Consider the following 22,425-nt stretch of genomic DNA (forward strand, 5'->3'; position numbering starts at 1 on the left):
GTCACTGATGCAATGCAAGAGCTGGAGTGAGTTTTCACTCCCCTGTTTGAATGGGAAAAACAAGGTAGGAGTCGAGTAATGTGTCTGTCCCTCTCTTCCCAGGGAGCCGTCCCTGCCGGCGTGCGCTGCCCTGCTGCCCTGCACGCCGGTGGCACCAACCCGTTCCCAAAAGCAGGCCTGCTCCCCGGCGAAGGTAACCTCCCTGCACCCTGCCACAACCTCCGAAGGTGGCAAGGCCTTGGACAGCCACCATTCAGCCACCTGCCTCGCCCAGGGACAGCACAGGACTGAAGGGAAGGGAAGCAGCTTGGTGCGGTGTCTGTGGGTAATGCCCAGTGCATCTGGTACCACCGAGGGTGGCAGCCATGGCCCACACCTGGGCGGGAGGGGTCCAGGTGCTGGGGTGGGACCAGGGTGGCACTTACACAATGTAATTCTGGCTCTCCTCATTAGTTGTAACTTCACAAATCTATACTGCTTTTTTCTGGCAAAATATATATGTAACTTATGCAGCCAACTAAAAACGGCCTCCTTAAACGAGTAGCCACGTTTCGGGCAGCAGCCCTTTTGTTCAACTGTTTGCTGACACCTGTGTGTGGGCCGGTAGTGCCTCTGCCCGGCTCCGGGGACAGAATGCTGGGCGCGTAGCCTACGCCCGGAGAAGAAAGGCAGGCTCATCGCGGGAGGCGGCCGCCGTTGCGGTCCCGTCTCGGTGGGACCTCCGCGGGCGGCGGCAGCGGAGCGGAACCCCCGTCGCGGGTTGCAGCGCCGGCGGAAGCGGGCGGGCAGTGCACCGGACGGAGCGGCGGGGCCAACCGGGCTCTACCGGCGTTTGCTGCTGAGGCGGCGGCGGCATGACGGAGAGGCGGCAGCGAGCCCGCGTGCAGGGCGGCTGGGCCGGCGCCCCGGCGGGACGGCCCGCAAGCAAGGCCCAGCTCGCAGGTAAGGACCGGGGGCGCGGCGGCGACCCCTGGGCTGTGGCGCGGAGGTGCCCGGCCCGGCGCCCCGCCGTCGCTGCCGGACTCGCAGGGCCGTGGGCCCGCGAGTGTCTGGGGCTCGTCAGGGCCCTTCTGTCCGGGCCGTGGTGTTGCGGAGAGGCCGGTGCTGGCGGGCCCCATCCCCGGCTGCGCCCGGCCGCAGTAACAGCCGCCGCGCCCGCGGTACGCAGCCACGGAGCGGGTCCGGCCCCGGAGGGGAGCGCAGCGACTGCCTTGCCTTATAGACGGTCTGGAGAAACCCGCTGTCCTAGGCGTGACGTGGGCTGAGGCGGAAAATAAAGGCAAAGCTGTGAAAGCCTCTGGGCGTGGGGTTGTAAGTTCGCATCGCTTTCTTCGCTGAGCAAAACGAGCTCACACGTACAAACCCTGATGCCGGGTCTCCAAGCACACCTGCAGTGAATATGAAACCGTTATGATGTGCTCCTTTCGCTGACGGCGCTGTGCGACACGGAGCGTGAGGCCTTGAGGGGTGGTCTGGCTTTCCTGGGTAACTAAAGTTCAGGTGTTCGAACCCAGTTTTTAAATAAAAATTGTGTGTATGTCACAAACGTTGTAGCAGTTTTAGATGCAGGACACAGCGTCAGCTGCATGTGTATGTAGGTGTGTTTCTAATGCATGCGCTTAGGTGAACTGCTCTCATCTTTGGGCAAGTTGAATGGGACAAATAAAATTTGGTGGAGCTAACCTCTGTAATAACTATTAGTCACTTTTTATTCATAAAACTCATTGCACATCTTCCTTTATCTTTTCACAGTGAAAACATTGCAAAAAATAAAGAGTGCTAGTTGAAAGGGCTGGAATTAACATCACTGTTTTGTATCAGACTTTTAAACCAAAGAGTGCAGAGGCTGGAGAGCGCTGTGTGGGTTTCTAGTCTTGTGAGGACTGGTTTGTTTGTGAATGTGGTCAAAACACCATGTTCCACTCACCTGATTGCAATACCCAGTACAGCTCCCATTTCTCTGCAAACTGAGTATCCTAGGCAAGCTGTTTTTTTTTTTTAATCCTGAAAAAATTAGCCAACTATTTTGACTTGTACATGTAGCCTGTAAGTTTTCTGTCACAGGTGCATTTCATTCTATCTATTCCTAAGGAGATTTTAAAAATTATTTTTCCTACCTTTTGAATTATGGAGAGTGAAGACTTTTACTTTGTTTCTATTTCAGATCCACTTTTCAGATCTATTTTTAAGCCTTGTGTAAATAAAACACGTGAAGTGGTATGCCTGAGTGGCTCTTCCATACTTTCTCCTTAATTTCTAAATCTTTTTTTAATAAAAGTATTTTTCTCAGAGAAATGTCTTTTTGTTTCCTAAAAAAAGTTGCAGAGGGAAGTAGTTTAGCTACTTGGGAAGATTTCTGCTGGTGTGTGTTTGTGGTAGACTTGAAAGGTTCTAGATGTTTTCCTTTCTGATAAAAGGATGTTTTCATTTTTGTTTGTCTATCAATAACAAATATATATATATAAAATCCAGTTTCTGTGCAACTTTAACTCTTATGTAATGTAGGTTTGACTGTTCCCTGGACTGTCTGCCAAGCAGAGGAGGAGAATACTTCAAAGAATGATTCCACAAGTTCTTCCAAACTGTATTTTTTGTATGGTGAAATTCTATTTCATGTGATCCCTTTCTTTTTTCTTTTTTTTCTTTTTTTTCCTCTCCTCTTTGCTTTAGCACCTAAGGCACCTGTGGCCAGCAACCTTGCCCCTGCAGGCGCCAGACCAACATGGATGAGGAAAGCTCAGCCTCACACTCAAAAGCAATTTGTCTTTGAAAAGCCATCAGAGGTAAAAAATTATATGGTAACTAGCACAATCTCATCTTTTATTAAACTTCAAATGGTAAAAATTATCAGACTTTGAAATTATAGTCTCGTGTTTAAAAACAAATGAAAAACTGCAGCTGAGCTGAACTTTGGGCTTTTACCAAGCAGAGTTTGCAACTGCCTTGTATATATGGCAAACAGAAAGTTACGGTCCCTCTGTTTAGCCTCAGACTTTGAGTATTCATTATGTACCTGTTCATAACTACTTTTTTTCAGAGTGCCTAACTAATACATTCTCCTAAATAATCAGAATGATGCAGTGTCCTAAGCACTATCTGAGCTCTGCTTTTTTGGCCTCATTTGGGATATCTGTCTCATTTGTGACAGCAGGGGAAGAGCATGGGGTTTGTTTTATAGACTTTGCTTTATGTCCCGTCAGCAAGAGGAGGATATTGTGCTCTGTGCAGTGGGAGGGCAGTTCCTTCCTTGGGGAAAAAAAAAAATCTTGAACACTACTTTTTAAGCTAGAAGTGTTTGAAAGGCCGTTGTCTTGGCTTGGAAGGATTGGTCTGCGAAGATTCTCTTTTCTCTGCGGCAGAGCCCTGGTATCTCTATAGTACTATATTTTGACCTTCTTGCTCAACTTGACACCTCCTTGCATCTCAACACTCCACTGAGCTCAGATATGAGAAGTGTAAATCCCTCAGACAACCCAAATGATAACCCAGGCTGGACCAGGATGGATTAAACTGCTGTTTGTTGTAACAAAGAACAGTTATCTCAAGCTGTGCAGACAATTTTAAAGCCTCAGCCTCTGCTACATCTGGTCTGTCTTGTGTTTTGCTCATTGTCTGGGGCCTGGGATTAGTTCAACCCTCCTGTAGTTGCTCTAGATTTTTACTTCCAAATGTAAGGATGAGAATTTTCTTTGTTGTAGTTGATAAATAGCAAGTATTGTAGTAATCCGATAATTTAGAAATGAATGTCCTTTAGGGGGCAGTTGACTGTTAAAAACCGCCTGCAGCGGTAGCTGCATTTGAGAGTTTCTGGGGCATGGAGAGAGTAAGTGGGTTGTTACTGCTTACCAGTTGTCCAGAAGTGTGTTTTTCTTGCTGACATATCAGTATGCAGCTATATAGAGTCACTAGTGATGACAATTAGTTCTGTTTGACTAGAGCATATCAGGTACTTAAATGTTTAATACTCACCACATATTGTTTTCTTACCTTTCAGGTGGAGCGCACAGTTCCTGAGGCAGGTGTGATAGAGTGAGTATACTGCTGGCTTAAACTGTCCTTCGTGAGGTTTTCTGTCTTGTTGGTCAGTGGGAATCTGCTGAAAAAGATTCTACTCTTACAATTGCCATGCCTTTGGAAGAAATTTGAGTACAAAATGTGGACTTTAAGCCCTTTTATCCTAAACTGAATTTATAATCAGGAGGGTCCAAGTCTGTGTTAACTAGTTTTTATAGCTTTGGTGTTGCTGTGTAAGCCAGGAAGAGCAAACAGTTGGACATTCTGGATCAACAGAACTGCAAATATGTGTACGTTGGTTAGCAATGTACATTTTTCTAGAACAGTCCCTGTGTAAACTATGCTGCAAATTACTTACCATTATCCAGGAATATAGCTGGAATGGCAACTCAGGCAGTGCTTCCTTTGAAGGTTCGGAAAAGTAACTGCTAGTAAATGTCATAGTGAAGCTAGATATTCATATGCTGTAGATTGTTTACCCTTTGTGTCAAAATGGACATCTTTTCAGAATAACCTTGGCATGAAATGTGACAAGGTGTGGTAGTGTATGGTGAAGGTACAGATTTTGAAAATTTGCTTCAGTTTGGTCGTGTTGGTAGAATTTTCTTACTAAGTGGTTCCTAAGAGGCAAGTTACAGATTCAGCTTTTGACTGTGTGTTGTTTTTGCTTTGAGGGATCTGGGGTTAGTTTTCTGTAGCAACTTCAAATTTGAAGCTGGGTGGGTATTTGTGCAGAGCAGGCATAATTCAGATGAGATGTTCGGCTGCCCTCCCACTGCTAGCATGGTAGTTCACTAAGTAGAACTACTTTGAGAGAGGTGTTTCTATCGAGTCATGAAAAATATTGCTGGAATTAGTTACAGAATTTCCCAGAAGCACTTACAGATTGCAACAGATTTGCTTATGTTTTAACTTTCCATTTCACTATGAATGATACAGCCATATGTTCTTTGAATATTTTTTACTTTTAACAGTAATAGCATAATATCTAGGTATTAAGTAAATTCAGTGTGTTAAAAGTGTTCTAAAGGTTCACTGACCTTTCATTTGTTACACTTATTTATAAATCAAATGAAAAAATATAGAGGAAACAAAACTGAGATGCTATTCTCATCACAACAATGTGTTGTAGGCAATATAGTATAGTTTATGCTCTGCATGTGCAATATGGAAAAGATCAGAAGTTTCTGTTTGTTTAACTTAAACACAGCACAGTGCAAAACCACAGTATGTGATCATCTCCTGAGTTGGTGAACTGTTTTGAAGGAGAAGCAATGCTGGAGAGCAATTAACTCCTGGAGTGTTCTAGGCAAAAAGAGCAGTATAAATTTTGGAGCTGGCTTAGGAGAAAATGAGGTAGTAGGTGAAGCAAGCTGTTCGTACAAGAGTAAATAATACTTTATGACCACGTAACTTGTAACAGGAAAGAACTGTTTACCCTCTGTACCAGCTACAATAGTTAAAATACTGCTCACGTACCTGTAACTTGGCTTTGCTGTGTCACACAGGTGGTTGAACACTTTGCTGTTAGCAGAATGTTGATACTGGTCATCTGACTGAAAACTGGATTTTGCATTTTCAGTTCCACTCGTGTTCTTTGTATACCTATAAATGCCAACATAACCGTCAAGGTGCAGTCTTGTATGGTGGTCTCCTTTAGATTCCCCGTGACATCTCTCATTTATGTATCTCTAGAGCCTTAAAACTGTGTATTGAGCCTCTGGTGAAGTGTGAGTGAGAAGCAGGAAGTACATGCATTGTTTGCTTCTGCAACACCTCTTGCTGCCTTTCTGTGACCTCTGATGTCTCCAGAACATTATTGCTTCCCTTAGTAGTGCAAAACGTTTTTCTTTTCCTTTTGAACGAATACTCTCCTTGGTCTAGGTTTACAGCAATTCTAGTCCATGCTGCTCAGTGTAAGATAATTTCTTGATGTTTCTCTGATGGCTCTTTCTTACCTCCTCAGCAAGCCTGGTGTGTATGAGCTCAGCAAAGTACCAACTGGTGTTTCTAGGTAAGTGAATTGTATGTTTTTTGAAACTTGTAATTTGCTGTTGCGGAACAACACGGTGATACTCGGCTTTCAGAAGGCTAGTGTCTGCAGAGTGTTTTGACTCTGGCAGGTGCACATTGCCTTTCCTGTGTATCTTCTGTTCAGAGTACTTCTGGAAATACTTTGAGTATCAGGTAGCAGAGGCTTACGCAGTTCTGAGCAGCACTGAAGAGAATTACAATGAACCTCTTAACATCTAGTGTCTACTGCACCTAGTGTTCTTGTCCGGAATAAGGAGAAGGGGCTATGTCCATTTGTTTCATGATCCAGAGTAAGTTGCTGCTTGAAATTTGGATTGGTATTCCTGTGTTAGCAAGTGCATGATGTCTGTGTTGTATAGTTAAGAGCTACCAAAAACTTGTAGCTGTAAATTTGACTTGTTTTAAATTAATCTAATAAAAACATTTAACTTTAGGCAGATTTGGTAACTTGAGGGTCGTCCCTTTTGTTTACATACTATGCCTTAATTATTTTAGCTTCAGGACACTTCAAAACAAAACCTACTTGTTCTGTGGTACCTCCTAACTAAAATATATTTTATTTTACCTTGCTGACTTAGCTGCAATATCAGTATTAATCATTTTCTTCTGAATTCGATAGATTTTATTAATAGTGGAAAAAATACCAAGGACATAGTAACTTTTTGTGCATTTATTTCAAAGCTTTCATCTTGGTTTTTTCTAAAGCTGCAAATAAATTTTTATACCAATTTGAGAAGTAAAAGCTTTGACCAGCTGGAATGAGAAAAGGTACACAGCCAGCTGGGTTATTCTGTCACTTTCTGGATTTTGTTTTCATAATATGTTGCTGGGATATTTCTGGAGAGTTGTTAATTGGATTTTTCATCTCTTTTAGTACCTTTACAGTATGTATTCTTATTGTGATGTCTTTGGAGCATTGAATACTTGTGGGAGTAAACTCTTGTGAACAGCATTCCTCCTCTGCAGCCCACCACGGTGGCTGGAATTTCTGAATGCTGCTGTTAGTACAGTCAAAATATAACATGTACATATGAAAATGTAAAATGTAGGAGAGATTAAATACTCTAGGGTTCTTGTCCTTGGAAAAGAGAGGGTAGGATGGCAGTAGTGATAAAGGGCTGTCAAATTCTGAGTGGCATGGAGATGGTGAATAAAGAGCAATTATTTACTTATGTTGATTGTAGTACCATAATCAGGGCTATCTAATTTATCAGATGTGAAGTTAATAACAAGGAGAAGGATGCCATTTTTCACACAGTTTATGGTTGATTGTGGGACTCATAGGATATTGTTGGTGTCATATGTTTTTATAGGTTTTAAAAAGCAGTTAGACGTGTTTGGTAAGGGGAAGACTCATGAGGAGCTCCTGCTGCCTTCTGCTCTTTCCTTCACCCCTGCTTTTGGCTGTGGTCAGAAATAGGATACTGGGCTTTGACTTTTGGTCTGATGGATTACAGCCATTCTTAGCTCCCTTGGGAATCCTGGAAATTAGAATATTTTATCAGAGCATATATAGAAGTGTATATTCTTTCTGTCTTTTCTTTATCTTTTTCTTCCTTAGGATTCATTTGATTCCTGGCTTTATAGACTCAGAACAAGCAGACTGGATGTTTGAACAACTCCTCCAAGACATACCCTGGGGTCAGAGAACTCACATCAGACAGGGTAAAGAGTGTGTAGACCAACTTTTCAGGTCATTCCCAGGTCATTTCCATACCAAAATACATGCACTGTTTATAATTTTTTTTTTCACTTTGCATATTACCACTCCTTCATGTTTCCTTCCAGGGTTTCCATGCATATCTGAACAGTACTGCTGCTTATTTTTCAGTCTCTATCACCAATTAAATATCTCTATTGCCAACTAAATGAGATCTTTCTAAATTAAAATTGTCTGTCTTAAAAATATTGTGCCTCTCACTTAAAATCCCATCAGAGCATGTTTCTTTTCCCTTCTCTTTGCTTATTAGTTCCAGTGTGCCGTAAGCAAAGATACTGCTATTCTGGATTTGTTCACTAAGGGGCACCTATTCTAGCTAAATTTCTCTTTCAGTCGGGAACGGATGTAAGAAATATATTGGAGTAGTTACTGGACAGGGCTGGAAGATGTCTTCAACATCTGTGTTTATTGGCTTGCAATAAAGGTACTGTATAATGGAGAATGTTACCTGTCAAGGATGAGATATAGCTACCAAGATAGTCTTTTCAGAAGTTGAAAGTACTTTTAACTTGATGTTTGTATTACACCACAGAGCACACACATATTTGACAAAATATTACTTGTCCAGCCTTGCTACGTTCTGCTTCTGTGACGTCCCATTGACACTGCAATCCTTTCCACTTCATCCTTTCCAGTGGATACATCTTGCAACTTATGCCAGCGTATTGTGCACTGGAACTAGGAGAATATACGACAAGCCAGAATTAGAAATAAAATTTCAGTTTCATTTCGTTATCTTTAACTTGTCCAGTCCCTGCCGTGTCTGGCATAGGGATGAGAAAATTGAAGTGTTTCCAAGCTTTTGGCAAGGTAATTCTTGCAGAGACAGGCCTGCTTGTGAATAATCTCATTCCTTCACTTGAGTTCATTATGTAAGGCTGAGGATTTAAGGGACTGCTTTTTAACTTCAGGTGAGAGGGCAGTCCCTTTTTGATCAAGTTTCTTAGCAGAATTGCATCTTTCTTTCCTTTTTCTAGCCCCTTGATAAGGCAATTGAGAAAGTATTCTTGTTTTTCTTTTTTTAGAAGTATCTTTTGAGGAACCAAGGCTTACCTCCTGGTATGGGGAACTTCCTTACACATACTCCAGGATAACAATGCAGCCAAACCCAAATGTATGTATATGTTTGTAGTTTTATTATCGTCTACAGAGAAATCCTTTGCTGAGATGGAGAGACAAAATTGCCCTCTATCCTCTATTTTTATCTAGAGTATCTGTCAGCATTTCATGTGTAATTGTTGTGGTTTAACCCCAGCCAGCAACTAAGCCCCACGCAGCTGCGCTCTCACTCCCCGCAGTGGGATGGGGGAGAGAATCAGAAGGGTAAAAGTGAAAGACTTGTGGGTTGAGATAAAGACAGTTTAATAGGAAAAGCAAAAGCTGTGCATGCAAGCAAAGCAAAACAAGGAATTCATTCACCACTTGCCATGAGCAGGCAGGTGTTTGGCCATATCCAGGACAGCAGGGCTCCATCACATGTAACAGCAGCAGGCTGGAAGACAGAGTAAACATGAACAGAACATCAACGAGTCAGGAGTGACTCCCCCCTTCCTCCTTCTTCCCCCAGCTTTATATGCTGAGCATGACATCATATGGTATGGAATATCCCTTTGGCCAGTTGGGGTCAGCTGTCCCAGCTGTGTCCCCTCCCAACTTCTTGTGCACCCCCAGCCTACTCGCTGGTGGGGTGGTGTGAGAAGCAGAAAAGGCCTTGACTCTGTGTCAGCTCTGCTCAACAATGACAAAAACATTGCTGTATTATCAACACTGTTTCCAGCACAACTCCAAAACACAGCCCTGTACCAGCCCCTATGAAGAAAATTAACTCTATCCCAGCCAAAACCAGCACAGTAATCAGCAGCTGATTCTAGTGGAATGTGGACAGCTTCATTAAACAGTCAGTCCACTCATAATGCTTTAGAGGAGCACAATATGGTTGCTAAACATTGGCAAAAGGAAATTATCACTCCAGAGTTTAAAGTTGTGCTTTTGGGTCACTGTAGCTTTGCACAAAATTCTGAATTGTTCTGTGAGGCTTACTTCATCCATCTTTATATAGGAGATCGTAGCATACATAGTCACGCTTGAGTTTTTTGTTATAAAGATACAGTAATGTCAATTACTGAAACAGTTACTTTCAGAAACACTTAGATTCAATACTGCTTAAATGAGAATTTAGGAATATTTTTGATTACTCTGTGAATGCTATGAAATTCACACACACAACCTGCCTACTCAGCAACTCCAGATTGTATGATGTAATTTCCCGTGCTATTTTGGAAGGGTTAAAAACCTTCTGAGTGATTTGTTGATGTTTTGTTCATGTTTACTCTGTCTTCCAGCCTGTTGCTCCATTGGCCTGTCTCTTGGTACTGCTTTGTTTGAAATTTCCATGGCAGTATGCTGCAGTGTTCTGAACCATAAATTAAGTGTGGTTGTTGAAGGCTGGATAGCATGAGAGCAAAGTGTCCCAAGTCCCAGAACTGCTGCCAAAGCTCAGCAAAGCTAGCAAGCCTAGCAAAGCTCAGTTTGGGAAAAGTGGAAAGGCGTTATTTAACAAAATGAGTTGTGAAGATTTTGTAGTGTCAAAAATACCATAGTTCAAACATTCCATAACCTGTGGAATTTGTGGTGGAAAAATAGGTCATTTTTTTGTACTCATTTGTGGAATATTATTTTAAATGGACTTTTCTGGAAGCTGAATGGCTTTAGGGATTGGAAGTGCCCCCACAAAATCATTCTGCTTTACACTAATGATTTAAATCCAGTTCAGAATTGCCTGTTGTGGAAGCTGTTGCTGCTCAGAGGTTGGATAGAGCCTATATACCCTGAATTCACAATTTCAGTTCAATTTGCATAAAGTTCAGAGTTAGCATTCATTGGACCACTGACTTGTTTTTCTCATCCAAGAGGTACAAGGCCTAAATCAGTCACGCATGCTGATCCTGTCTTTTATTCCTGAATAATTCTGCTTTTTACTGAGAGAAAGAAGTCCCAGCAGAAAGTGAGATGCACTGGCAACCTTGCATAGCTGGGAGCCAGCCCTGCCGCTGCCTGGAAACTGCCCATAGGGCAGATACATGGGTAGACTGCACATGGATGCTGACGCTTCACTCAGCTTTGTAGTTGGGAGTTCTGCAGCCTAGAAGCAGCAGCAGATGGTGTAAAGAGCATAAGCCTTGCCTGTAGAATAGGGTTTATATCACAAAAATATCCTGAGTAAAATGTAATTTAGTGCACAGCTTGGGCAAAACCAATTACCTGCCTTGAACGCTTGATCTGCAGGAGTAATTAGCTTTGTGCCCCTCCTTTTTTGTTTGGTAAGACTGGGTGGGATTGCAGCGCTGCTGGGTATAATCCAGTGCTCATGTCTAAATGAATTTTGGTATTGGAAAAATGTTTCTTTGTAAGCAGTGATGTAGTTGGTGATGCAGTAATGTTTCAACAAAATTACTTCCGCTGCTGCAAGTTTGTATTGGCATTTCCACTGAATTGTAAAGTTTACCATATGGTAACATTTTTAGTAATAAATAGTTTTGTGATAGGAATTGAAGGAATCCAGTCCTAGTTGGTCACTGAAAAGTGCTTTCAGTAATTATTGGGCTCTTCTGTCATTGCATTCCATGTCCCACACGTATTGCACACTCAGGCAGCCCAATTACAAGCCATAGCTTTTCTTAGGTGGTATTGCTCATTTCCCTACATGTCCCATAGCTTGTAAGCTATGTTTATGTATAGTTAATTATTCACATGATGCTTAGTCATTGAAGGGGTGACTTAGCTAGAAATACCCCTAATAGAGAAAGATGGTATGTTGAGGCTCCTGCAGTGTAGCCAATAGGTTAAAACCCCTTTAGACACGGATAAGCATGGAAAGAAGGTGGTGTGGACTCGATTATTAGAGGTGGATACTAGGAAATAATTCCTGCTGTCTGTTCCTCCTTCTGCCAGTGGTGCACCGGGAGATTTGGAGTCAGTTCTTTATCCTCTCTTGATCTGTGTTCCTGCTTATATAATGGGCAAAAATTCTGGCCTACATTGCTTTGGCTTTTTTGTTACATACTTATGTAGTACTTAAAAGCACTCTGACAGATGAAAGTCATGATGTAAGTTTATAACATTGAATAATGATTCACTGGACTGAGTTGTAATGGAATTTGCAGAGCTGCCATGGGCTATGGGCTCATCAAGATGTTAGCAAAGGCAAGGATGAAATCTAGGGCCTGTGACACTGGTTTTGCAAACCCCTGAAAAGTTACAATGTCAAAGTGGAAACCCCAAGGGGTGATGAGTTGGGCTCAACAAGCTGTACTAACAGATCAGGGACAGAGGGACACACTGTGACAGTGTTCGGCCAACCGTTGTCTCTTGTTCTGTGTCAAAGCTGCAGGCAACTGAGAGCACGTCATTTAGTCCCTGATTGCAATTTTCTGGATGCACTATGCCCACCAGCAGTGGCCAGGTAACTCCGATGTTGTCAGACCCCTGTGTTAAAGTCCTCTAGCTTGGCCAGCAGGTTAAAAAAACAGGTATGTGTGGGACACTTTTTGTCTCAGTTAAGAACTCCCAGTGTTTATCCATGGTCATTTCAAGCAGATTTTACTCTACTTTCTCACCTTTCAATTAATTGGAGTGGCTGGCTACACTAGTATGAAAGGCAGACTAGCATCATAATTTTAAGAGATGATTTAGTATTGAGTGATAGGTAGCATATGCATATTTCACAGAAAGCTCATTCCTCACCTTCAGTAAAAACACAGTCAGAATTGTTCAGAGGCATTTGTTTGATTTCAAGTTTATTGTGATTAAAGTGCAGTATATTTTGTTCCTTAGTAGTTTCCCCGTGTGTCTAGGTGTTATCTGCTGCTGGCCTGCTTTCATTGTATTTACCCTACTCCTGCTGTGCTGATTACAGTGGCATCCTCTGCTGACCATGCTAAAGGAGCGCATCGAAGAGTTCACTGGCTATACTTTCAACTCTCTTCTCTGCAACCTCTACCGAAATGAGAAAGATAGCGTAGACTGGCACAGTGATGATGAACCATCACTGGGAAAAAATCCTGTCATTGCCTCGCTCAGCTTTGGTGCTACCCGGATCTTTGAGATGAGGAAGAAACCCTCCCCTGTGAGTGTTCATATCACATTGACAGAGTCCTATAGTTACTAATATGTTTAATATTTTCCCTCTGTTTAGAGAACTTAATTGCTAAAAGCGTTTAATAGTAGGTAATGAAATCGCAACTTGTAAAGTTCTGTGGAACAAGCATAGGGATCAAGAAATCTGTCACATGGAATGTGGCATTTTGAGGATGGGAGTGGGACCAGAGCGCTCTAATAACGTGCAGCAATGTAGTGGTGCAGTGAAATTGCAACCTGGGCACTCTTCTGCCCAAATGAGGGCCTTTCCTGTTGCTTAAAATGGAATCAGTGATGGTGGAAAGGGACTTTCACTGTGTAAATGAACCAAAGAGTCAATACCATTTTCTTATACTCAGGCAAACATTGTGTAATGCATAGTGTGTGTGGGATGAAGAGTAGCTCTGCTCTTCGAAGTAAAAATCCTCTTAATGTTTGCATTTTGACTTGTGTATGTTTAGATTGAGGGACAGTGAACAGAGGGAAGGAGCTCATTTCTTTTCCATAAAATACCAAACTGTTGCATCCTACTTCACAGACTAAACAGAGATCCTTACTTTGATAAGGAGGCACATGTGGAACATCCTTTCAGGAATTAGTTGGTGATTCAGTTGCGAATACTCTTTCTGGATAAAATGCTGTCCTAGGGAATGCTGTGTTTACCAGCCAACTTAAAACTTAAATTTTGCAGTTCGTATTTATCCAAGTAAAGGAATCACACATTCCTGTGTTGAGAATACAGGCCTCATTTTAGGGTATCCTGCTTCAGCTGTCTTTTCTGCATGTGTAGTCTTTGAGAACTTTGGGAAGAAATTGCTGTCTGCTTATGTTGCTATTTATTCTGAGTAAGTATGCAGAAAGCAAAGGTGATAATTATCAGCCTATTAGAAAACTGTATGCTGACGTACTGAAGTCTGCCCATCAAGAGTCACCTTGGGTCACGTAGTCATGAACAGCAAAGGTTAGAATTTGAACCAGAAAACAAATAAATAATTTTTACTTTTCACCATTTCTCTAATTTGTAAATTCTTTGTTCTCTGAAGTGAATTTAATCCTAGTCCCTGAGCACGAGATCACATAACCAATGCATTATATCAGTGGCCATAGCATGAGTAAGTATCTTTGATGCTGTGATGATAACAAAATGTCAGCTGGAAATTTCATTCCTCTGGGAAACCAGAGGTAAATGGTGCTTGGATTCATTTCTAGAAGTGCATGTGTTCCCCTTCGATGGATCAGAATCAAAGCCACTTAGATTTCAGTATAAACTTTGCAGTTTCCCTCTTAAAAATCAAACCCATCTCTTGAGCAAGATGTCTTTTTGTTCTGTTTTCTATTTTCTGAAAAGACACACACTATGAGCAAAGGGGGAAATGCAGTCTGTGCCATTCATAATTGGCCACCCTCTTTGATCTGTACTGCACCATTTCTTCCCTTTTCTTCCTGAGATGGATGATTTTCTATAGATGTATCCCTCAAGCTCTCCTCGTTTTTTTTCTTCAGTGCCTTTGACCTGATATTTCTGACTAGCTGAGTGTCGTTTACCTATGAAGCGTTTTCCTTTTGCAAGTGTGACATACCTGTTTCTAAGGTATGATCCCCATGTGCAGCGTAATCTTTGAATAAGTTGCTATTAACTGCATCCTGTGCCTAAGGGAACTCGTACTTAATAATTATGTGGCACACATTACGTATTCTTTGCACATTCCCAAAGCCTGCAATTTTCTGAGAGCATCCTATGACACTAGATGCTTTGCCAAGTGGGAGTTACAAGAGGCTCTGATGGAAATTACCACCTTTCAGGCTGTACCACCAAAGAAGTAATTTTCCTACTCTATTGTAATGTAGCATTTTCTCTTTCATTAAGAGAAAGTTAAAGTTGATTGTAGATATTTGAAGTTTGATCATTACTTTGTTCAAAAGCAAGTTACGGGAAGAGGAATGTAATTGAAGGAAGAGGGATTCAGATTAAGTCATCACAGGCATTCAGGCTTTCCCTGGTTTGTAATCTGCCAGTATCAGTACATCAAGTTTTCTAGAGTTAGTCTTCACTGAGGAGGGAAGGAGAAAGTAAATCCTTTTCCTCCCAAAATTAAATCTCTTTGAGGGCCAACATTCTAGTATTTCAGATTCTAGAGTTTCAAAGGCCTTCATTTCCCTCTGTTCTTGTAAGTGCTTTTAAGTATTTTCAGATGAAAGATGTAATGAAAATACAAGATGAGAAATGCTGTGGTAGAAGCTCACTGTAAGTAAGTGTTACTGGAAAAAAAACCTAAAGCAGTTGCCTGCGTGTGGTCATGTGCTGCGTACAAAACAGTACATACCACACATCAGGTAACATCTTGTAGTGCTATTGAAGAATACTAGATCAGAGCTTTCAGTTCATTTTGGTATCTGTACAAATATTTTCCACATTATATCTTGAAACGTGGATGAACTTATAGAATAAAATGCTATTTCTCTATCTGCAAAGACAACCAGTAATGTTGGTAGGTTGTGGTTTTTGTGCATGTATGTGTGAATTTTGACATTTTTCTGGTAGGAATTTGGAGTTTACATAGGCCATTCTGAAACTATCACAGAAGGAAAACTTTTTGTCCTTTCTCTGCATTTTTTCTTGGTAAAAAAAATAAAAAATATTTAGGTGCAAGAGGTATTTTTTTCTTGAAAACTGTTCTAGGGTGAGGGGACGGAAAGGTTCAGTCCTCTGTTTTTCTTTTTGGTGAGTCCTATACTGGATGAGTAAGTGCTCATCATATAATAGGTGGTAAAGGAGTGTAGAGACATGCACAGTCTATTTGAATCTGCATCAGCAGGCATCCCTTGTGGATAAGTAGAAATAATTCCTACTCATATTTCAGCCCAGTGCGTGTAAGAAAGCTACAAATGTATTTCAGGAGCAAATTCCCCACTGGAATTAAGGAGACTTTTCATGGAAATTAATGTGACACCAGAAGCTGTTTTACTTTACCTGCTGGAGTTTTTAAACATTCTTTCTTCTAAATACTGCCTTTTCTGTTTATTTGGACCAGTTCTGTGGTTGTAGCCAATATTTTGCCCTTGCCTTAAATGAGTTCTAGGGTTTTTTGGATGTCTACTTGGTAGTTCAAAGCCTGCAGTGAAGTGATCTGGTTTCTTTTATTTTCTAGTTCTAGTAAGTTACTTTAAACTTTTTCTTGCCTCCTTGTACCCCAGCCTGTTGTGGCTCCTGCCTATGCCGAAACTGAGGTGAATGCTTTGTTTCAGAGCTGTGATTCATACGCAATTCATACACAATCTATTGGTTTAGCTGACAAGTCCTCTCGTACTTGTTGACTTCACGCCTGTCTCCTCTGCAGCATTGTGACCACCTCCTGTTCTCCACACAGCCTCAAGGCCCTGGTCCCACTCATACATGACTTAATTGTCCTACTCTAGAGGAATTGATTTCACTGTGTGAGATGGGTCTTTCTGATACAGCCTTGCTACCATGTTTACTACTGCTTATCACTGCTCAACTCAGTAAGACAATGCCAGGTTATCTGATTAGGTCTTTTGGGAAGCTGAGTGTGAAATGTTAGGTGAAGGGTGACATTTAATGTCTCACTGAGCTCCCATGTCCCACTGGGAGCTGCTCTGTAGCAGACATCTGGGTGCCATAAGGACCAGTTGGGTGCAGGTGTCCAAAAAACTGCAGTGTGAAGGAGTTAGAAATTCAGCTGTCAGGCTGCTCTTCTTCCATCTGTAACCAAGGAAACTGATGGGTGCTGGGGAAGGGAGGGAGCTTCACCTGTGTGTTAGATAACAGCAGGATGTTCGTGGTGTTCTCTGAATTGGCCTTCAGATGTGTCCATCCTTCAAATGAAACACTGAAACACAGCCCTTCTGTCCTTGAGTAGCTGTTCTAGCAGAAATTAAAGATCTCCTAGTACTTTTGAAAACAGCAGAAAAATAACCCTTCATGTCTTAACAGGCCTAATTGAAGATGAACGTGGAATATATGGAGCACAGTAGAAACCGGGGCTTGGATCAGGATGACGAGGATTGAACTTTTAGACTGGCATAAAGGAGACTTGCAGACGGCAGTGGCTGCAGAGGAGGAGGTGTTGTCCACCAGTATTGGCAGGTCTTGAGCAGCTATAGACAAGCAGAGAGGAAGACGCAAGTGCTTTAGAGCTGCCTCACTTGCAGTCTACTAGGTCAGCTGCAGAAAGACTGAGGGAGTTTAAAGATAGTCCTATGTAGGCGGGCAAGTGGATTACGTGAGGAAAGGGCAATATGACTGATATTCATTCTTACTCAATCCATAAAGAAAAGAGCTGCAGCGAGTATTTTGTCAGATATAGTGAGAATAAACAGGTAAAAATGCAGAAGTATCGATAGATGAGACCATTTTGCTGTTGGAGGAGGGTGTTTCCACAGCTGGTGGTAGTAAACTGAAAAAGAGGGATACAAGCCTGAAAAATATGAGATTAGAAGTTTTGTAAGGATAATTCTCTTGGTAACAGGCAAATAGGTAAAGCGGAAGGCTAGAAGCCAGCACTCTCCATGAGAGCTGCTGACTTTAGCCTTTGAAAATAATTTTGCATCATTTGCATGTATAACTATGTTATTATTTTTACATTCTTCTATGGGATGTTTCCATTTACTTTTCCTTATAATAGAAGATGCTTCCACATTATGAAGAACCCATTTCATACTACTATCTCAATAAACTTGTGTGAGACTTAAGAAATAAACTTAGGTTATTTATATAGATTTATACTAAATCTTTTCTTACCTTTTTGATTTTGATACCATTTTAAGAAGAAAAACTTGATGGAGTCCCAGTATGTACAGATTTTATATTCACAGCTTCCCATCAACTTGTGCTGAGTTTTCCTCACTTATTAACTGTAGTTACTTGAATTAAGGATAAAAAAAAAGTTTTAGCCAGTGTACTTGGACAGCGTAAAGACTGGACTGTATAAAATGTGCAACTCAAGATTATGAAAATTCTAATATACTAAGATGCAGAACAGTTGCTTTACTAGACATCTTCTTGGAAGCAGCTACTTTTGTAATACATATATAGAGTTACAAAGTGACCATATAGAAGTTACCTGATGCATTTCTTTCCATGTTTGTTATCAGTATTTTTAAAGTCTTTTTCTCCTTAGATGTCAAGAATAAATTTCCTTCATAAACTTCTTGACCTGTGAAACTCAACTAAGTTTTCTGTATATCTAACATCAGCTCTAGAGATGAAAGTTCTGAAATAAGATTTTGTGGACAGTGTTAGTAAGAACATGTAAGACAGTAAAAACTTTTTGTCTAACTTCAGTGGCTCTGCAAATCCAATTGACATAAAAATCTTGTTTTCTAAGTAAAACTAAGCTCAGAGATGTCCCATTTAAAACAGAAAGTAACTGCTGCTTTTACAGACTGACTTTTCTAAGCCCAAAGGATGTTTTCTCCTAAATCATTTATCTTAGAAGAACTTTTTTTTAATCAAGATGAACAAGAGATAAAAATAAATCCACTGTTGTCCATCCACAAAGTGAAATGATGTAATCCTGTGAAATAGAAAACAGCCATGCAGTGGTATTTCTCTGCTTTGCATCAGCAGTCATGTTTATAATATCTATTTTTGAAATTTTTTCCTTGTTTCCTCTGAAGTTTAAGAAAATATTTTTGGCATTACTCCTTACTTTTAATAGAGCAATATAAATGGGTATTAATTCTAGAAGCTTAAAAATACGTTTTGCATTTTCCTTACAAAGAATACGTATTACAGGTAATTCCGAGTGCCTTCAGCACTCCCTGATTCCTGCGGTTTAGTGAGCTTGCTTAATCACTGGCACAGCCTCGGGCCCGTAGGTATCCCCAAGAAATGTACAAATCCACAATTGCCAGCCAGTACAGTTTAATTTTACATGACAAATGTGACAAATGCCACTCTGGTTGTAACAGGTTTTGTTGAGTCTGGAGTAATTGCTGCTGGACCTTAAATAATTGAGCATTGCTGCCTCGTAAACACTCAGCAAGTATGATTTTAGGAGTCCACCAACCATTATAAGAATGACATTTTTCTGGATAGGAAGTTCTTCATCTAGCAGATAATACTATACCAACATGTAATGTCCCAAACAAGACAAATACAGAATAGAAGGAAGATGTGTATTTTTGCTGAAGTAGTTAACTGTTGGAATCAGGGTGGCTATTGCAGAATGTCTCCACACAGAACTGTTTGTTTCAAGAGCTGGATGTTTCCAAAAGGTTTGCAGCCTTGCTCCAGAATTTTGCACTAGATGTAGGAACTGGTTGTTGAACTTATTATGAAATATGGTAACAGAAAGGTTTAGTTAGACTTCTTGTTCTTGCAAGAGGTTCCTTTCCTCCTCTCCCCTCCCAGCTTTTTAAGCTCTGCTATAGAGGACTGGTTTTCTACTAAATACACATGCCTGCTTCTTCAGTGTCTAATGTTTCTTTTTAGGAAGAGAATGGAGACTATACTTACGTAGAAAGACTAAGAATCCCGCTTGATCATGGGACTCTGCTGATGATGGAAGGAGCTACTCAGGAGGATTGGCAGGTAAGAACTCCTTGATGACACCCTTTGTGTCCTTTACTTGCAATGCAGTTTTCTAAATGTGCATGAGGCACTCCCATAAAGGTACAGGACATTCTGCTTCCAGTGACACAATTGCTTCCCAGCACATTAATACTGCTTTTTGCTTCAGAATTTCAAAGCACCCGCAGAAACAATGTGTTTTCTTTCAACTGCTAAGTGATGCAATAGGAATCAGCTCAGATGTTCTAGCATTAAAGTTCGGCAAGGAAGGTAACAGCCTGCAGCTGAAAGAGCAAAATCAATTTAGGAACTTCGAATATAGAAAAGTTGCAACTTAATTTAACAAGTCTACGGTAATTACAAAGACCTTTTGTTTTCAGTGGCCCTGAGCAATCAGAACATGAATTTTTTGCCTTACTGAAATGTTTAGAAATGTTAATAAAAAGCCATCACAGGCTTTTTTTTTTTTACATTGTTTGATTACCTGAATTTTAAATACACAAGCTTATGCTTTTGGTTTTGGTTTGTTTGGTTTTTTTTTTTTTTCCCAATGCCACTTACAGCATCGAGTACCTAAGGAATATCATTCTAGAGATGCACGGATAAACTTGACCTTTAGGATCATTTATCCAGAACCTGATGGAGCTTGGAAGTGAAGAGGCACTTTGGGCATTGTTGGATGTAAACCCACAGCAGATCCAGAGCCTCAGATTGCTGCAGACTTAAAGGAAGCCTTACAGGAACAGAGTGCTGTGAAATATCTGATGGGGAAAAGAATCAATGTTATGAAGCTCTTTGACAATCACAAGCTGCCTGTGTTCTGTGGACAGTGCTGTTTTGTTTTCAGAAATGATATGCTATTAGATGATACTAAATTACAGGCTTTAAGTTTGTGGAAAAAAAAAAAATTATCGTTCTTAAAAGACCACAAAGCACGTGAAAGATCTGAGAGGTACCGACGGGAGCAGAAAGATTCAGTGAGCAGTTATTTTTGCACATTCTATTGTCTGCCCTTTCCCCCCCAAGTAGTGATCTGTGTTCTAAGTAACAAGACAGGATTCTTTTATGTAAAGCCAGCTGTATGTGTGCTGTGTGTACAGAAATGAGAGAGCTGCGCTTCATGATGATCTCTGAGTATTACTTCACCAAGGGGTCGCACATCACTTTTTATTTGTAGGTTGCAGTGTCTTTTCCAATGAAGCAATCAGTTTCATTATTTGTATAACTACTTGAATTATACTAGCATCTAGTAGAACAGAGGGTCAAGGCTCCCTTTTCCTATGCACTCTGTGGTCAGACTTTATCCTGAGTGTTTATCCGTGTAGACAAGACAGACAACGGCAAGCAAGAGAGACACCTTAGCCACGAGCCTTATCAGCCAGGTCGAAGCTGCCCATTGCTTGAGTATTAACAGTTCTCCATCCCTGCTGGCTTAAATCTATTACCTCTGTGTCATAGGCAGGAAAATAGACACAAAGAGATGAAAAACATTACTTTCAGAATTTGCTAATAAATTCTTAGTTTCTTTTTAGCACAACTAAGTGGTGGCTTCCAGTGATTTCAGGTGGGACAGGAAATGTCAGCATCTCTAAAAATCAGGCTTGTGCTGCCAAATTTGATACCCAGAATAACTGGTCCAAAGATGTTGACTCAAAATATTATAATCACAATGTAAGTCAGTTGCAAAGCTACACTAAGTAGAATGTGTTAGCACCAGGTGCAGCGCTCACTCTGGTGCTACAGCTCCTAGGTCAATGCATATTGCATTAAAGAATATTACTTGGAGAGTTATCTCTTGAACCTCTGATGTTCCAGAGAAGCAGTCAGCAGCTCAGACCCGATTCTAGGACTTGCTGCAATTCTTCCAGTTTGCCTGCCCTAGGTATGTCTCACCTGTTGGTAGGAACCAGTGAGGCAACGACTGCTGTCTGGGTGTTGTCAGGTATGCTGCCTACGTGGTTAAGTTCTCACTACAGCTAAATGGCATCCACTGTATTGGATCAAAATACAGGTTTGGTATGTCTTCGCTTTCTGCCTGAAGTAGGATCTAAGCATGAGTAAATGCTCTATGCCTTGTAACACGTTAACGTTGTTAAGCAAACTAGCGTTCCTCTTCAGTGCAAGAATAAGTTGGTGTTACCGTTTCTTAGCCAGCATTTACTGTAGTTTAAAATTCTTATGTGATGAGAGCAGTCAAGTTATTAATACTCAATTATGCCTATGTTTTAATGTTATTGATGACCTAAAGGACAGACTGTTGAGCCATTTCAATCCCTGTGCTCTGAAATTGGGCAGAATAATTTTCTTTGTATATCAGGCAACTCTAGAAGCAGCTTCTCTACCTAAAGCACCATACATGAATGCATGCTATAAATGCATTCATACATGAATGAATGCTATTAGAAAACTTACTTTGTTATGTAATACTATCTTCACTTTCATCCCAGTTTGTATAAAAATACATTTTTGGAGTATATCTAATGTTAATTTTTTGCATTTGAATATAAGATCTGGGGTCTGTGATGCATCTCCTGAGCATTAGTGTTGAAGGAGGCAGACGCTTACTTTCGTGTTTACTTTCTTTGGGTAAATGGAGCTTTGTGCACATCCCTGTGTGTGTGCCCAGGTTTGGCAGTCCTGACAGAGTGGTTTTCCTTAACCAAAGGACACTTTAGCCTTTATTAGTTCATACAAGCTACATTTATTCATACTGTGTTAAGAGCAGTTGTGCTGCAAGAGAGAGCATGAAATGGGGACTAGAGGGAAACTTTTAAACCCCCAAACCTCAGCCTATGGAAATTGCAGCTCATTTGAATTCAGTGATGCTATGATACATAACTGATGGTAGGGCTCTGGAGACTGATACTGTTGCAGAACAGTTTTTCCACTTGCTTTCTCAGTTTCAGTTTATAACGTTAGCAAATTGTGTTTTAGTTTCTTTACTTCCTTTGATCTGGGAGATGACCAAGGTTTCCTCCCCAACAATAAA

At 41.0% G+C, this 22,425-nt stretch overlaps 1 protein-coding gene across 1 annotated transcript; it reads left to right on the forward strand.

Annotated features, from left to right (window-relative positions):
* Positions 1-114: 114 nt before the first annotated feature.
* ALKBH3 (alkB homolog 3, alpha-ketoglutarate dependent dioxygenase) lies at positions 115-21,910 on the forward strand. The gene is made up of 9 exons (XM_054828054.1): positions 115-942; positions 2,671-2,783; positions 3,995-4,029; positions 5,981-6,028; positions 7,610-7,713; positions 8,794-8,882; positions 12,684-12,893; positions 19,359-19,457; positions 20,000-21,910. The coding sequence occupies exons 1-9, from the start codon at positions 855-857 to the stop codon at positions 20,090-20,092; spliced, it is 879 nt and encodes a 292-aa protein (XP_054684029.1). The 5' UTR covers positions 115-854; the 3' UTR covers positions 20,093-21,910.
* The last annotated feature ends 515 nt before the right edge of the window (positions 21,911-22,425 follow it).

The sequence above is a fragment of the Grus americana genome, chromosome 5 (genome assembly GCF_028858705.1).
Source record: "Grus americana isolate bGruAme1 chromosome 5, bGruAme1.mat, whole genome shotgun sequence".
In the NCBI taxonomy this organism is placed as follows: Eukaryota; Metazoa; Chordata; class Aves; order Gruiformes; family Gruidae; genus Grus; species Grus americana.

Excerpts from the sequence above, each read along its gene's own strand:
- ALKBH3 (XM_054828054.1), top strand. The coding sequence starts at position 855 with ATGACGGAGAGGCGGCAGCGAGCCCGCGTGCAGGGCGGCTGGGCCGGC. Across the intron at positions 12,894-19,358 it reads TGAGGAAGAAACCCTCCCCT|GAAGAGAATGGAGACTATAC; the intron begins GTGAGTGTTCAT and ends GTTTCTTTTTAG. Across the intron at positions 19,458-19,999 it reads CTACTCAGGAGGATTGGCAG|CATCGAGTACCTAAGGAATA; the intron begins GTAAGAACTCCT and ends TGCCACTTACAG.